This window comes from Oratosquilla oratoria, chromosome 12 (genome assembly GCF_046742065.1).
Source record: "Oratosquilla oratoria isolate Oo_2021 chromosome 12, ASM4674206v1, whole genome shotgun sequence".
NCBI lineage: Eukaryota > Metazoa > Arthropoda > Malacostraca > Stomatopoda > Squillidae > Oratosquilla > Oratosquilla oratoria.
This window is the reverse complement of record NC_134788.1, coordinates 51,660,303-51,679,280: the sequence shown is the minus strand read 5'-3', so window position 1 is coordinate 51,679,280 and position 18,978 is coordinate 51,660,303. Positions and strand designations below refer to the sequence as shown.

The 18,978-nt window shown below is 37.6% G+C and overlaps 1 protein-coding gene across 1 annotated transcript; it reads right to left on the bottom strand.

Moving 5' to 3' along the window:
* Positions 1-4,404: 4,404 nt before the first annotated feature.
* On the bottom strand, positions 4,405-17,261 carry LOC143030761 (uncharacterized). The gene is made up of 2 exons (XM_076193969.1): positions 17,021-17,261; positions 4,405-7,222 (listed from the first exon to the last, which is right to left on the bottom strand). Exon 2 carries the CDS (start codon positions 6,909-6,911, stop codon positions 5,127-5,129), a length of 1,785 nt encoding a protein of 594 aa, XP_076050084.1. The 5' UTR covers positions 6,912-7,222; positions 17,021-17,261; the 3' UTR covers positions 4,405-5,126.
* Between the last annotated feature and the right edge of the window lie 1,717 nt (positions 17,262-18,978).

Genomic DNA, 18,978 nt, shown 5'->3' with positions numbered 1-18,978 from the left:
TTTGGATCTTCCGAGGACACGTGTGTCCCACCTCACTCTGTGTGAACCCAAGCCGAACTGGTGGTCAGGCACTGACGGGTCAACTGCCCGCCTATACACTATATAGCATACACCGTTGCCGTTGTTCTTAATTTCAAATCCCTAGTTCCGTAGGGAGCGCCGTGCAACGTTTATGTGGAAGTTGAGTCATTTCTAGCGGTCCTTCGAAGTAGTCACTAATCACGAGAGAGGACGATATGATCCTAACTAGTCTAATTTAACTGGCCTAAACAATAAATGGCAAGCGCGCAGGGGGGGAGAAGGGATGAAACCGTTAGAACCAATTCGAACGGTAACTCTTGGTTGAAATACACCAATTCTAATCATAAAGTGACAAAATTACAACTGTAACATGGACAAACAATAAAACTGAGAGGTTGTGGAATCCCACACTTAATATTAAACATTCGTGTCTTTGCTCGCAGGCATATGTAGACATCTAGAAAGAAGGGGAGGGGGGAGGGTTTTCCTGAGCAATTACAAGTCTCTCTCAAATTCGTTAAGGCACTGTAATTGACTGCCAAATTGGCGCAACAGTTAATGAAAGTAAAAAGAAGGAAAATATCAAGAAGTAGTTGATAGAGGCCTTAAGAGTTCCGGCAATTCCACAGAGCAGAAGGAATTAATAGCCGAAAAGGGCTGAAAGGGGATGAAAAAATGTGGAGCCTACGGTGTCGGCGAGTCCCTTGAGCGAAAGTATTTGGTAAGAAAGCAGTCGCAAGAAAATGAGAAGAAATAGTATATATATATATATATATATATATATATATATATATATATATATATATATATATATATATATATTGTGACGGCTAGGGGAAGGGCCAGGTTAAAAAAACTCGAGTTCCAATTAAAGAATAATTATTTCCTTCAAATAGAAATAAAAACAAACAAGATCGAAAAATAGAGGTCACCAAGCGAGCATAAATTACTAGATCCGATACACAATAATGTTCACATAAATGTCCCATAAAATATATATGAATACCAGTCAATGGATCTTTTAGGGCATAAATGGCTAAATTCGCCAGGACATATGTAAATATAAATAGTCGATCAAATATCGACATTCAATAGAAAATAGTCTTCACAAAGACAATACGTAGTAAGGTCGAGAAATATCGACAATTAGAATGGAAACTAAGTCCTACGTAATAGTTTACGTAAAAAAAAAATACAAAGTCGAGAAAATTCTACGACTAAAAGTCTAAGTCCAACAAAGTAGAAAAAGTACTAGCATAAGGCTAGACAAAGTATGAGATTAGTTAGCAAGGGACTCTGTATAAACAGAGACCAATTTTCCGTTGCAAACACCAATATATATACATTTCTCTGCTAGGCCACGGAGGGCTGCCAAGTGTCGCCAGATGTAATGAACAACAAGGGTGTTTTAGAATATCTCCACGTATGTACATGGATATTCTTTACAACAAGGTATACAAAATAATATATGATAAAGTTACCTTGTCAATCTTAGATACAAGCAGAAACTTAATAGTTTTTATATGAAAATCTATACATTGATACATACGTAAATGGAAGTTGGAACGCTGTTGCCAAAACTTACGCTCCCACGCAATTTTTAACAAGAGCGCACGTAGGCAGGCGCAGCATCTCGTTCTCACACCAACGCATTGCGACTTCCGAAAACAATGAAAAAATATGCAATTTCGTAAATATTACGTAAATCAGTTCCTAAGATTGACAAGATAGGTCCATGAGATAATACACATACATAAATCCTTATGTAATGAATGGAACATGTTTGACAAAGCAAAAGAACGAAATACGTATATAAAGGTAGAATTAATTAAATTGACAGTCTTCATACGTCGCGTTGACGGTTTGGTCAGGAAGGTGAGCTACGGGCCTACCGTGGGAAAGCTGGCATAACTCACAACTTATCAAAAAGTGTACATACGCACACACACGCACATGAGAAATAGACCTATATTCACGTAAATGTTTTAGCCCTTCACTACGACGGGTCTGTAGTCGTAACTATATATATATATATATATATATATATATATATAAATGTTATATATATATATATATATATATAATATATATACATATATACCAGATTAGGGAGCTGATGAGAGACTAGAATTTTGATGAAGAGCAAAATTATCTTGAAAAAAAAACCTGCAAGGCTGTCATTTAAGAAAGATTGCGCAGAGTTTTGGAGGAATCGCAAAGCAAATAACAGTTCTGAAGTCGTAACAGAGCTACTGACATCCCACAAGGCATTGTGATGCAATATGAGCCTAAAAATCCACTACCTAGACTATCGCTTGGACTTTTTCTCTGCAAATCTTGGCGCCGTCAGTAACGAGTACGGAAGAGGTTAAACCACATTATGAACATGGAAACCCGGTGTCAAGGGAAGTGGAGCTCTTTAATATTGGCTGATTACTGTTGGACACTAAAACGGGATCTCCCAGAAGTAAAATATAATCGAAAAACATACATTTCTATGTTTTAAAAGTAAGTTTCATTAAATTATCAGCCTCATTTATTAGTTATATATCTTTATATAATATGTTATCACAGAAAAATTAAGACTGATAGAAAACTTCTGAAAATATATTTAAGATAAGCAGAAAAAGTATATCAAGTTCACCTCCTTTTGCTTGTGAGGCAGGTATTTTAATCAATTTTGTTGGCAAGCGTAATGTTTCATAGCATGATTGAGGTGGGCAGATAAATGACAGCAATGACAGTCCGGTATTATTACGAGTGTTAACTTTATGTTTATCTGTGGCACAAGCTTCGTACTGTTCAACTGCATTCTTTCCTGTGGCACTAATATCCACACCATAAGGGCATAATGTACAAGTTTGCATGAGATTCACTATTTATGCTTTTAAGCAATAAACACGAATTCTTTAGCCCGTTTATAGTTAAATGTAGTCTTTCTTTTCGGCATTTCTTTGGGGGCTTAAATACCTGCAGTGGTATCATAATTTCTTTAGTCCAATGATCTTTCACTTTATAAATTTATTTAAGATCCTCCCTTAAGGGCGTGATCTTACAATCGTGAACAGATTGAAATTTGTCCACCCTTCCTCCATTCAGATTCGTTGTTACAAGTCCATATGCAATATTGTTTACTTAAGCAATCTCGAATCTCTGCATAACTTACAAAGGTTACAAAATTTCTACGTCAGCAAAATATATACATGCCATACAGGATCCCGGCTATTTCTATGACTCTAGATGGAGAGCAAGCTTGCGCAAACCTTCGCCTACGAACTGTGTTTTCTATAAACAGCCGATCCATAAAAATGCAACCCTCACCATCTACCCCACTTTCTACTAGCCTCTTACAGGTAGACTAACCGTCTCAGACCCCGGTGTGTATTTTATTAATATCTTGACTTGTACACGTATACTGCGGCCCCGGGCGTTGTGTTCCCGATGGCAACTGCATACATATATAATAGAAATACATCAATGGCCTTCAGTTCTCACTGTTTTAGTATACGTAAAGTAATTCATGTTATCAATTTCAGACAGGCCTGAAAAATGACATGTTGAAGCCTTGCTTGAGTTATCGCAGGAGGGAGGACAGAGTGATAAAAAACATGGTTTTCCTACCTAAAATAGGACGTCTGTCAACCCTGTTTTCATCCCCTTATAAAACCTTCGCTGATGACGTCAATACTGCGCATTTATGCGGAAACCCAGGTAGTCCTTACGTAAGTGGCTCGGACGGATGTATATACATTTGAAAAAAATTAATTACTCCTAGTTACGAGACCGCAAAAATTTGCCTGGGTGTGATTTTTCCCTCTTTTGAAAAGTATGTGTACACTGACCAGTTAAGCAAATGCACACAATTTTAAGTGTTTATCATTACCTCCACTAAGTTGTGTTTTTGCCATTGTTTGGAACACCTACTAAAATCTGTTACGCACATATTTCAATTAAATTTTGTGGAAAGTCGTGTCTTAGGCCAAGAAATAAGTTATTAGATTTTGAGGCAGATTTGGATATGTATACAGATACATTATTTTTTACGAATTTGCGACCCTGGCATTTATAGGTTGTTTGCATATTTCATAGATTGTATACAATGTGGCCCATGCTACCACTTATTATGGCGGCAAAATTATCTTGATTGTGTGGCCATGTCATTGATGGAGGTATGTGCTGATTGCCATCTAGTTTAATATTTTATTACATATATGAAATAACTTTTAAATATGGCTTTCCATAAATAAGATAAATCATTTGGCATATATTTCAATTTCTCTGTGTGGCAACAATGACAGAGCTGATAAAAATGTGTATTTTATTTTCATCTGATTAGTAAGAAATAAAGTATAAAAAACAAATCTAATGACTGATTACCTTTATTTAAAATTTTCAATTTTGTAAATAGCTACAAATACAAATGAAAAAATAAGTCCATTACTAATTCTCAGCTTTAGTTCTAGATTTTAACACCTTATTCTTCTCTTCTGTCTTTCACATTCACCCACTCCTTATACACATGATCTAAATTGATTGAATATCCATATAATTGGTAGCTTTTCATTCTCATAAACACATCCAAATGGCACTTCCCTTAATGATTTCTATATATTTTTTTATATTCATTAGACTAAAACCTCACTCACAGTCTGCACTAGATGCAAGGTAGGATAAAAGAAAAACAAGAGGACATGAAAAGAAATTAAAAAAGGATAGTTATAGAAGAGATCTAAAAAATATATAGTTTTCTACACAGAGTGGTGATGTTTGGAATAAATTGGATGAAACAATTGTGTGCAAAAATGCATACAAGAATTTAAGAACAAACTAGATGCTGAGAGATCCAAAGATAGGTCACCATGAGCATACTGGTAGATCCCCTTCCCATATAATACAACTAGGTAAATACAGGCACAGCTTAGAGGGCACACTGTTCATTGCACAGATCACATTGGATTTTCTAAGTGTGAGTCACCATGTGATGTTTGAGAGAACTCTTTTGTGAGAAAGCTGAATTGCACAAGTCACACTCAAAAACTTTTTGCCTGAGTGGAGCTTCATTTGTTGTGAGATGACCCTTTTGCAAGAAAGCAGAATCACAGAGGTTACACAGCGTGGGTTCTCATATGCTTTGTGAGAGAACTCTTGATTGAGAAAGAAGATTCACAAATTTCACACTGGAAAGGCTTCTCTACAGTGTGGATCATCATATGCTTTGTGAGACAACCCTTTTGTGCAAAAGCAGAATCACATAAGTCACACAGGAAAGGCTTCTCTCCTGTGTGGGTCCTCATATGCCGTGTGAGATGACTCTTTATTGAGAAAGCAGAATCACACAGGACACATTGGAAAGGCTTCTCTCCTGTGTGAGTCCTCATATGTCGTGTGAGATGACTCTTTATTGAGAAAGTAGAATCACACAGGACACACTGGAAAGGCTTTTCTCCTGTGTGGGTCATCATGTGATCTTTGAGGTGACACTTTTGAATGAAAGGTTTATTGCATACACTACACCGGAATGGCTTCTCTCCAGTGTGGGACATCACATGAAGTTTGAGGTGATTTTTTTGTGAGAATGATGTATTACACAGGTCACATTGGAAAGGTTTCTCTCCTGTGTGGGTCATCATGTGCTGTATGAAAGAACTCTTATGTAAGAAAGCAGAATTGCACAGGTCACATTGGAAAGGCTTATCTCCTGTGTGGGTCTTCATATGCTTTGTGAGATAACCCTTTTGTGAGAAAGCAGAATCACAGAGGTCACACTGGAAAGGCTTCTCTCCTGTGTGTGTCCTCATATGCTTTGTGAGAGAACTCTTATTTAAGAAAGAAGAACTGCACAGGTCACATGGGAAAGGCTTCTCTCCTGTGTGGGTTCTCATATGCTGTGTGAGATAAATATTTTGTGAGAAAGCAGAATCACATAGGACACACTGGAAAGGCTTCTTTCCTGTGTGGATGATCATGTGATTTTTGAGGATAATCTTTTTTATGAAAGCTTTATTGCACAGGCCACACTGGAATGGCTTCTCTCCAGTGTGAGTCATCATATGAAATTTGAGGTAATCCTTTCTTGAGAAAGCTGCACTGCACAGGTCACATTGGAAAGGTTTTTCTCCTGTGTGGGCCCTCATATGCTGTGTGAGATGGCTCTTTTTCGAGAAAGCAGAATCACAGAGGTCACACTGGAAAGGCTTCTCTCCTGTGTGGGTCCTCATATGCTGTGTGAGATAACTCTTTAATGAGAAAGCAGAATCACACAGGACACACTGGAAAGGCTTTTCTCCTGTGTGGATCATCATGTGATCTTTGAGATGACACTTTTGTATGAAAGGTTTATTGCACACACTACACTGGAATGGTTTCTCTCCAGTGTGGGACATCATATGAAGTTTGAGGTGATTTTTTTGTGAGAATGATGTATTGCACAGGTCACATTGGAAAGGATTCTCTCCTGTGTGGGTCATCATGTGCTGTATGAAAGAACTCTTATGTAAGAAAGCAGAATTGCACAGGTCACACCGGAAAGGCTTCTCTCCTGTGTGGGTCATCATATGCTTTTTGAGAGAACCCTTTTGTGAAAAAGCAGAATCACAGAGGTCACACTGGAAAGGCTTCTCTCCTGTGTGGGTCCTTATGTGTTGTGTGAGACAAATCTTTTGTGAGAAAGCAGAATCACACAGAACACACTGGAAAGGCTTCTCTCCTGTGTGGGTCCTCATATGCCTTGTGAGATGACCCTTTTGAGAGAAAGCTGTATTGCACAGGTCACATTGGAAAGTCTTCTCTCCTGTGTTGGTCATCATATGCTGTGTGATATTATGCTTAGGTGAGAAAGCAGAATTGCACAGGTCACACTGTAAATGCTTCCCTCCTGTGTGGGTCCTCATATACTTTATGAGACCATCATTTTATAAGAAAGCAGACTCACACAGGTCACACCAGAAAGGCTTTCTCCCATGTTGGTCACTATATGGTCTTTGGGGTAATTTTTGTGCCATTTGAGATGACCCTTTTGTGAAAAAGCAAAATCACACAGTTCACATTGGAAAGGCTTCTCTGTAGTGTGGGTCATCACACAATATCTAAGATGAATTGTGATATAGCTGTACCACAGATGTCACACCAGATCCTTATCTGTATGATAAGCATGGAGTCTACAGATAGCTCTTCCAAAGAAATGGTGATAGGTACCCTCAATCTGGAAAAAAAAATGCAATTATAAGATTTATATTTAATAGGATAGTGGACGTTTCTTTCACAAACCATTTCATACTTAAGTCCTTTTGTATTTGTCATCACCTAACACAAAATTAGTAGAATCACTAACAGAGAGAGTGCAATGATATACTGCATTCTACTTTTTCATTAGGAATGTGCTGAAAATCACCCAAAATCTACATGCATACCCACCCCACCATGCCCAGAATGACCTATATTTTGATCTAGCTCTTTCCTCATGTCAAGAGATTTGGAAGTGGTGAATGACCCAGCTGGCTACAGCAGTCATATGTTGATATAATTCCAAAATATTCCATATTTGGGCTCATAAGAATGGACTACTTTTGATCTACTTTTGGAAGGGTTATTAAGTTCATGTCACTCATCTGACACGGATAAATTATGCAAGTCACATTATTTAAAATACACTGGTAAGTGGTGTATCTGAGTTATTAAGTAAACAATAATAAATAAATAAGATCTAAGAAAGTGTAGACGTGCTTTCCATATCTTTTTCTTGTCACATTTAGTAAAAAAGTTTTTTCTATATAAAAGAATCAGATATATCTACTAAAACAACCTCAACAATCATGACATTTTGGTTGGTAGGTAAAAATGCCTGTGTCATATAATGGCCAATCTTCGCACACAGGAATTTTTAGGAACAGAGTACCTCAGGTCCCATTTCTATCCCAACACCTCCTCAAATCTATACATGCATGATATACCCACACCCCATACCTCAGAAATACAAGTCTCTTCCTACACAGACAAGATCATTATATGCACACACCATAATGCAGACAGAACCAAAGAAATAAAACAGCCATACTTCAACACATTTCAACACCTGTTTCATCACAAATTGACTCGAAATAGCCTCAACTGAATCCACAGCCACACATCTCACCAACTGGAGAGCAGAACACAAATACATACCACACATCTTCATCAGCACCTTCATACCACACACACACACACACACACAAGATTCCTGTAGTAAAATTTGATATATACATGTCATTGAAGCAACACATCACAGACATAAACAAAATGCTTACCTAGACTCAACACACTTAAATCACTTGCAAGTACAATATTCAGACAATACAATATGTATACTTAGTGATAAATTATGTAAGCCCTGCATAGGCCCCTCATCAAGACACACCCCAATACCTGACAGGATATACAGAACAAAACTAAAGACAATTACAGGCTGCACATATACAACACCTACAGACCATCTACACAATGAAACGAAATTCCTCAAAGTAAAGGATCACCTTGACATGAGAGGCACACAAACACTCGCCACAGCCTCTACAAACACAGCCCAACCACTACACTGCATGGCAGATCACCCATACCTGCCAAAAAATATCAAGACAATACAATGCCAGACCCCTTGACACCCATCCCTCGGAAGCCTCTCTCTATTGAAAGGACAGAGTTTACCTGGCCAGACTGCTGTGTAGCCACTTTCCAGCCCTTCTAAGCTACCAGAAGAGACTGAATGACCACATCACAGATTACTGTCCAAGATGCAGCACTTCACCTGACACTACAGCATATTATAGATGATTGCATTGTACACAATCACACATGCCAGCAACACAACACTGTAAAGTATTTGTGGGAAAACCCTGTTCCTGCTGTGGCATTCCTCAGGGAGAAGGGACTGCTTGGCCAGAATGTCTAGTAAACAACAACTGCCTATCACAATGTATTTAAGTCATATGAGGAAAGAAGACACACCTACTTACCACAAAGATACATCTGAAGAAGCACTAGCTCAAGAGGCACCTTCAGAGAAGATGTAAATGCTCTCCTTTGTTCTGCAGCACACTACATTATAGTTATCACTTCCATCACCTACTTCATAGTACTGCACAAATAATTAATCTATCATGATCAGTAAAAATCAAGTAATGTATCTTCACTGGTGAATATCCATACTGAATTTAAGGTTTTTACTTTTTGTTCCATTAGGTGTTTTGTAAATAGACATAGAAGGTTTTTTTCTTTTTACGCTGTACCTGTATTCCACTATCTGTATACAGCATGTTTGTATATACTGTATATGCAACGGCGGCACCAGGAAATTTTAGTTGGGGAGGCTAAGGGGGGCTGAGCAAATTTGTAGGCGGGCTAATAGTAATATGATAATACATATATATTATCCTCATTTCAGAAGGGGAGGGGGTTAATGGTAGGGCTAGCACTGATGGCTGACGAATCTTTAGCCCTGGCAATTAAAGATTCCACTTAATAAAATTATTTCAATGAGTGTTTTAAATTTTCAATTGGCTCATTTCAGTTGGGGGGGCTAATGGGGGGGCTGGCCATTTTTTTGAGGGGCTAAAGCCCCCCAAGCCCCCCCTGGCGCCGCCACTGTATATATGTGTATGTACACACACACATATACATATATATATATATATATATATATATATATATATATATATATATATATATATATATATATATATACGCTGGATACCAATAAGGGGATAGAAATAAAAAGCCCTATGTGCTTTTGTGTAATTAATATCTTTAGGGGAGACACAGAAGTGGTACAAGTGACTTTATACAACTTCTGTTAATCCCCTGAAGATATGAACTACAGAAAAGCCCTTGGGAATATTGTGTTTCCTTTTTCTTAGTAGTAACCAGCATATCATTGATTCATGTGCCAGTTTTATGGGTTATTTGTACATACACACAGGACATAAACCCACTTCAGGAATTGGTTTTTATGTCATGAGCAAATTTCCAAATTAGGTTTACGTCCTGGGCTCAAATGTACACAATGATGATATTGCTGATGTAGGGAGAATCGTAACACTTGACACAAACTGGGGAAGTGAAAATGGAAAATCCAGACACATACTTGTGTCACTCCATGAGGGGACTATAGGAAAAAAATATTGGTTAAAGGAATCAGATGATAGAGTGATTGGTAAGATTAGGCTATCCCATGATATGAACAAAAGTGAGAGAAAGATAAAGAGCTAGATAAAAAGGCCAAAGACAGAAATGAACACGGCAAAAGCTCAGTTTTCTTTTTTATGTGGCGAGTGAAAATTCATGGGACAGGTCCACAGTGAAAATAGGTGGAATACAGAAGCCAGTGGCTTGGCAGACAATGAATGTGCCTAAGATGTATAGACAAAAAAATAAAAATAAAATGGGGTTTGTAATATGTTATTTCATTTTTGTGAGGTGAATATATATATTTTTTCTCTGTGGATAAAATGAGTTGAAGTTTAGAGGAGATGATCTTGTTACCACATATAGTGATGGTTCAGGAAGTAAAAAAAAAATATTTAGACATGATAGAGTATTTGTGGAGTATGAATTGAAAGGGCATGAGACTCTGGGTAATAACCTTTTACATAATGAAGAAGGGAGAGGTTTCTTGATATATGTGAGGAAGGACTTCCCCTATGATAAAGTAATGTTGATTTTTTTTTTTTTTTGTGAATATACATGTGTTGAAATCCAAGGACAATCAGAAAATATACTGTTGGTCTTGGTATATAGGAGCCCAAGTAGCTGTGAAGAAATTAATCAACATCTGCTGAGAGTGATGCAGGAATTTAGTGATCTAAATGTGAAATATAAGGTGATACAATGGAGAAACTATTCAGTGAAATGAGGAGAAGATAAATTTGGTTTTGATTTCAAGGAAAAAATAAGGGACTTATTTTACACAACTTGTGGAGGAGATGGTTACCGGTGAGAACATTCTTAGTCAAACACATCCTCGGGTCTGTAGAAATGTCATTGGGTCATAATGTCCTCGCTTTTCTGTTTCCAAGTGGGAAACTTGACCAACATATTTCAACAGGCATGCATCAGCTGACCATGGAGGTCAAACAATAACATATTAAATAAGGTATACATTTGGTTTTACAATGTTATAAAAATTATATCCAGAGTAAATCATGTTTACAAAATGATAAAAATATAAGAAAATTAGCACAGTTTTGCACATTACAGAGTTCGTCAGGTTGCACATACATCTTTATTTGAAAAATTAACATATTAACAACTATTTTATACATTATTTCTATACAATTATTAATATCGGATACACTTTGCAATTCTAGGCAATACATGCATATTGAAAAAACAATATAGAATAGGATGTATATTTGGTTCTACCAAAAAATATAGCACAATTTTCACACAACAGTCTGTCTGCACATTATAGCCAATTCTATACATTGAAAGTCAGCAAGAGAAATCAGTCCATGTTTGGAACCATGAAGTGCACAGCCCTACGTAATAAATGATTTGCAGTTTTATGTCCTGTGATGTATTCTTCCCACAAAGCAAACAATTGCCCTTGCATTTGGTGGTATTTCTTCCTTTGGCAGCATTTTAGTTTGTTTTCTGAGAAATGAATTTGGAGTTCATCAAAATCTGCTTGTTCCTAGAGGAGGTGGACGAGTTTGTAGAATGATAGATTTCCATATTTGGCGTGTCAGTTCAGAAACTCATGCCATCTGTTGATGTCGTTATTAGTATGGATGGATTCATTGAAGATGGACTGTGTACGTGGTACCCAAAGTATCCCTAACACAGGTAATGAATTCTCCTAACTTCTGTGTTGTAGCTTTCTCTGCAAGGGTTTCAAACAAATATCCACATCTCATGTGATACAGGGGAGAAAATCAGTGACCTCATTAAAACAAAGGCGGAAAATAATAATACCAAGCTTAGTTTATAAAATTCCATCCTCAGGTTGTGAAAGTTTTTATATAAGGAGAAATATTCAAAACTAAAAGAACACAAAGGTGATGTTCATCACCACCATAACACCAGTGAATTCATGAACCATATTGAAGAAAAAGGTCACCCACCAAAATGTGATTGAAGCAAATACACAGCAATCTCAGTAAGAAACAGAGGAAAATTATTTAACTTGGCCAGTGTAACATCACCACATCTGCGTATTTCTTTTAACCAATAATCTCTTCAGGCTCACCAGGTAGCTACGAGGAACAGCACAGTGTGGGTATCCATTCAGAAATAACAAGGTTTTGAGAGAACTGCAGGAAATGTTCTTGATTTACCCTTTTCTAATGATGAACTTTTAGTGAATGATATAGAGATATCCAGTTCACAGGAAAAGAGTGATCACATATGCCTGAAATTTGAATGTCACTTAGAACCTAACATGAGGAAAAACAAATAGATGGCATACATGTATAAAAAAGCTTATTCTAATCAATTCTGAGAAAAACTGAGTAATGACTGGAAAAATTATTTACATTCTGATGAAATAGAGATGAACTTAGGTAATTAGAAAAAAAAATAATAGATTGGAGATAGTGAATGACTGTATACCCAGAAGAAGATGCACTCAGAAAAAGGACAAAGTAGGATCTACCGATGAACAGAAAATTAGACCAAAACAAAAACAAAGATTGTGGGAAAGGCTCAGGAGGATGTAAACTGATAAGAGAGAAGTGTCCAGAGAATATATGGAGGTAAAGGAAGAATATAGATAAGCTAATAACCAAAAAGAAGTGCATCAAGAAAAGAAATGAGAAGTAAAGAGAGAAATATTTTGATTAATGTTAAAAATTTATTTTTTTATTTCAATATGTACAGTCCAAAACTAGAAATACATCCAGTAGTCCTGCATTGTAAGTGAATGGGGAAAAAACAAGAAAGGAGGAAAATTATCAAGAAAAGACAGAAGTGCTGGTTCATTTCTATAGCAGTGTCCTCACCACAGAACCAAAAGGAAACATGCCTAATACAAATAGGACATTCCCCATATCTAAATAATATAAAAGTAACTGAATGCTCCATTAGGAAAATTACAAAAAAGTTTAAGAGGAACAAATCTCCTGGTGCAGATGGTTTGCATCCTTAGGTAATTAAGAAAGCTGAAGAATGGATGGCTGAACCAATAAAAAATTCATTCAAACTGTCTTTCACTACTCATACTGTACCTGAAGATTGGAAAGTAGTAAACATTACAGCAATATCTAAAAAAAAGGGGAAAAGGGTGATCCCAGAAACTACAGGCCGGTTAGCATTACTAGGACAATTTGCAAAATAATAGACCCTATATTAAGAAGGCATATAACTGGCCACATGAAAAACCACAAAATTCTTAGTATGAAACAGTTTGGATTCATATCTGGCAGGAGTACTGTATTCCAACTCATAAAAGTTCTGGACAAATAGATGGAAATACTGGATGAAGTATTTGCTGTTGATGTGACCTATTTTGAATTCATCAAAGCTTTTTATAAAATGCCTTATAGATGACTTATTGAGAAAGACATTATAACATTGGTCCTGACTATATTGAATGGATTGTCATTCCTGAATAACAGAAAGCATAGTAATTAATGGAGAGACATCTGAATGGAATGACATTATTAGTGGTGTGTGCCAGGGTTCTATCATGGGACCCTCATTATTGATCTTATTCATAAGTGCTCTACATGCATTGAGGTAAAACTGAGGTAGAACCCTCTATATACACTATGTATAATAACATGATAGAGGCATCATCTGAAAAGGAATTGGATGTCATAATCAACTATGTTCTAAGTTTCTTGGAGCTTATGGCAGAGGAAATCAATAAAGTCAACCAACTCGTTGGATTTATCTGAATGTTCATATATTTGGATGAGCAGATGTTGAGATCTCCTTTTATTGCATTTGTGAGACTGCTACTGGAATACATGAATCAGGTGTGGTACCCTTATAAAATAAGAGACACTGAAGGTTTAGAAAATGTATAAACCAGAGCCAACAAATCAGTACCTTCAATAAAGGGTTTATCATATGAAGAATGTTACACAAGTTAAAGCTACCATCTCCTGAATATTGATGCTCCTGAGGGGATGCGATAGAGATTTTCTAGATTGTTAATCAAATTTATGATAAGGAATGTTACAGAGATGTCTTCAAGATGCAGGGGAATACAACTGGTACAAAAGGACACAAAAAATAAGGAACAAAATTGAACACCAGAAAATATTAATCTTGTAACATTGGCCAGAAATATAACTAAAAAGAAAATATAAGAAAAACCAACTCACAACAACAGATTCCAACCAAATCAGGAGAATAACGAAGAGCTGGATAGACAGGCTGAATAATTTTTTGGCTTATTTCCAGAAGCCTTCTGTATCTGTGAGTATGACTGTGCTGGAATGTGCTTGGTTGAATGAAATTATGTTAACTAATTCAAGCTTTCCACAATATTCCACTAGTAATTTTCAAAAGGAGACTTGATCAATTTTGGGCAAATCAGGAGACTAAATTTGATTTTGAAGACCTGGTCAAGGTCAACTGGGGAGAGGACACAGGGGACACATATCAGAGACCTGAGTTTCTCAAACTGGAAGTGATCTGAACATAGAGACTATGCTGCATGATGTCAGGGGTCACGTGATATATTATACTGCCATATTGGAGGGCAAACCACGAGCAAGAAGAGACACTGTCAGAGAACTGTATTTATGATTAACTTTGTGCAGTCATAAGCTGCTCAAATACAGCAGGGCATGGTGAAAAGATATCTTTCTACAGGATCCCCCGTTTTAAAAAACCAGGGAGAAAAATGTAATGAACTCACTGCCCAGAGACATAGGGAATGGATCATACCACTGAGAAGAGCTGGAAAGAAAGAACGAAATTGTGCATGGTGATTATCTCTGGGGAAATCTTAAATTTTCTGGGAAGAACCACTTTGCCAATTTTGATTTAACTTCCTATGCTCCTGATGGGACGGAGAGGGGGGTCACCGAATTAATGAAGTGGCCTTGCTGTGGATGTGCTGTGTCTTGCGACACTGCTTCTGACCCAGGGCAGTGTGCAGGATGCAGGGATGACCCATCACTCAAGAGGTGCCGAGATGAGAGGGAGGAAAGTGGGTGGAGGGGAGTGGAGTGAGTAGGGGATAGAATGGGTGGGAGTGGTTTCTATGCCTTTTTCTTTTTGGCTACCTCCTGTGTAAGGGGGCCTTTGGTATATGTATGTATGTATATTCCTGTTCATCCCAATGTAAAGTTGATGAACCAGAAACAAACCCATTCAATGTTGTTGCAACTTACAGTTTTATAACAGATGGGGCAGTCCCCATACATATTTTGCAAGGTATTATACAACAGAGGGCATAGTCCATGATAAACTATGTAAATTTGTTTTACTTCAGATTTTTTTCTGTCTTCCACTTATACACAGATGGGGAGCTGCATATAAAACTCTGTATCTCTTCATTGCTAGGTTTTAGTTGGGTTAGGTCCTAGAATGTACTGTACAAGGTAAATACATACAAGGGGCCAGCAGCTAATAAAATGAGGTAGATTTTTACGTAGGTAGGCAGCTACTCTAGACTACAGCACAATTTCAATTTAGAATGTGTTTACAAATACTGTACTACACATCTCTAAGACTTATATTCTTTGCAAAATCTTACTAATTTTTTGGCAGGCATGAACTGGTATCCCCTTACATCTCCACCTCAAATATATTTTGGTTTGCATTTGAGGTTATTATAATTTGTCAGATGTGATTTTGTATCAAAGTTTCACTAGAAATATATTTTAAGACCAAAAAAGTAAAAAAAAAAGTTAAAATGTGTACGATGGATGACAAAATGATTATGAACTTCATTTAACTAAGGAGGAACTGGCATTGTTTATCAGTTCCAATAGAGAGCTATTGTCAATGTGCCTCTATTGTAGTTACCTAATTCTAGGTAAATAGTGTATCCCTGGATTAAAGGAGTACCAAAAAAAGATAGATGCAAGTGGATGGAAAAAAATAATTCTACCACAGTGGAGGGTTAAGATAGGTTAGGTAGGAGTTGGATTATTATTTGATTATCTACCGTCATGGAATTACTCTCAACAAAGCTTAATTAATGCTTCACTAGAAAAAGGACACTCACATAACTAAATGAAATTGTCCTTTGATGGATAGAAAAAATCTGTAAACTCGTACTTCTTGACACTTCAAAATATTAAACAAGGCATCAAAGAATGTAGCCTGTTCTGATCAGAGAATGTCATTAGAGAACCTGCAATTCTTTGGGAGTCGTATAACTACATACTGCCAAAAGAAGTGTGTAATCAAACTGGTGAGTTATTAGGTTGAGATAAATAGTCTCCTCCCAATCAATGTCTGGTTCACCGACTGGCAGATTATGGCTGTCCGTAAAGTAACCTCCTACCTCTGTCTAGGCTAAAATATGCCTCTTGATATTTAGAATAATTAAAGTTTTAGTCTTCTTAAAGACTCATGCTGTTTTATTCTGATTCATGTCACTTAAACTAAGAATTTAATCCAACACAATGAAGCTTTATTACCTGATATTTTGAAATATATTTTTGTCATTGTAATGGCCTCTTACATATGAAAAACAGGAAATCCTCATCAGTAGATTTTCCTCGCTAATGGTTTGTCTTCCACTGTAGTGGTGTATCTAATTACTATTTGACCTGCGTTCAATATCTAAGGAAGATTACATGTGGGAAGGTAACATTTCAGAAGTGTACACCTAAACAATAAAACAATAGAAAAATAGAAATTTATTTTGTAAATTGTAATATATCACCATAATATGTGTTTTCTTGGTGGAAATCAACAATAGAAAATTTTGCTAAAAGCGATACACTAATGAACATATTCGCAACAAGTGCTTGAGACGTCATCCTTGTTTTGATAGCTGTGGAAGTTGAAGAAACTAAAGTATGATCATTTGCTCTTACTTAACCTGTATTTAGTAATGCGGTACCTGTAATGCTAGAGGTCATCAGGCCTTTCGTCGTCGCCAAGGATGTCAACGGCCGGTTTTGGCATCCGATAGGACTGCAGGGCGTGGAGGAGATAGCTTCAAGAAAATACATGAAGCTCAGCTCCATAGCACCGTTTGAAAAATTACGTCACTTGGAGTGGGAAAACACCTGACACATAACGTAGTATACAAAACGACATTGGTGGGACTGGACAAACGACAACATGGTGTCTCGAACCCATCGTCGCAGCTCCGTTTTGTAGTGTATTTGTTTTTAAAGAAGTTTTTTATTATCTGTTTCCGCCGAGAAAAACGTATATTACGTTGATGTATTATAATTTTCAAAATTAATATTTAATTATCTCTTGTTACACCGTTTAGGTGTTCACTTTTAAAATTACATACTTATGCAATTTCCCCCCTTACAAGGAAAGTAGCTAAAGTTAGAAGGCATAATTCCACTCCCCCCGTCTTTACGAATTTATTCAGCTCCCGGAAATCCAACACCGGTCGCACGTTGTTCTTGGTTTGCTGCACCACAGCCATCAGAGGCAAGATTCCACCATCCACCGGCTGCTCCCAAGGACTCAAAACTCCCTCATCAATCCACCGCTCTACTTCGAGGTCAAAGTCGTCTCTCACCCCCTCTCCGAGAGTCTGTTCATAGCAGACGACTTTGCTCTTCAATATAAGTGAGCCTCCTTTGAGGTACCACTCTACCTCCCACTTCTGGCCATCAAATTTCGCCAGGAAGTCTTCGTCCTCAATTGTTCAAGGTGTCGTCTTTTCGTCGAAGTGAAACTTCGTGGCGACACCGCCCTCCATGGCCTTCATGATCATTCCTACGTCTATTTCCGGCCTCTGGCGGTTCTTTCCTCTCCATTCCGTACTCGGGTCACGTATCGCTCCAACCCTCACTTGTCTGGCGACAAACGTGACTTCTCCGAGCTGTGGTAATTGCATCCATTAAATTAACAGCACCACGTCAATTCCCTCTATGACCCTTCTAATAACAACCACTCTTAATAGTATCAGAATGTCTTCCAACATCATTTCAACTTCTTGGTCGCCTTCGCATTTTGTCTCCCTTCCGTCAACTGTCATCAGGGCCATATCCCCCTGTCTGAATCCTTTAATCAGGCCGGCAGTTACAATCGTGGTTGAACAACCGGAATCTACTAGGGCTCTTGTATGTCATCCTCTCAACCAGACATCTACAATCGGCATACATATACATACCGAGGAAGGAACCATTAACCAAAAAAGTTAACTTCGTTAATCTTAATCCGTTAACCAAATAGTACTGGGTGACCACAATGTCGCATGTGTGTGTGTATTTACCTAGTTGTTCTTTTTTACGGGATGGGGAGTGTGTGTGTGTGTGTGTGTGTGTATTTACCTAGTTGTATTTTACGGGAAGGGGAGCTATGTTCGTGAAGTCCCGTCTTCATATCTTATTTTATCTAAATTATTTTTAAATTCATGTATTGTTTTTGCACACACCAATTTCTCATCTAACTTGTTCCAACTGTCTGTTACTCTGTGAGGAAAGCTGTTCTTTTTCACATCTCTTCTATAGCTGTGTGTGTGTGTGTGTGTGTGTGTGTGTGTGTGTGTGTGTGTGTGTGTGTGTGTGTGTGTGTGTGTGTGTGTGTGTGTGTGTGATTCACCATGGTCTTGGGTCACGTGTTGGACTCGTAATCGACAGCTATTTCCCTCCCGGAAGAGAGCTCAGAGCTCGTATGACCGATCTATGGGTAATGCTATGACCTTACCCACACACACACACACCCCGATCTATGGTGTGTGTGTGTGTGTGTGTGTGTGTGTGTGTGTGTGTGTGTGTGTGTGCTTGTGTATGTCTGTGTATACACACACACACACGAACCCAAGATCTCCATCTTCAATAATGATTTCCAACACAAAAGTAATACAAACTGCTTCCCTCCTATATGTTA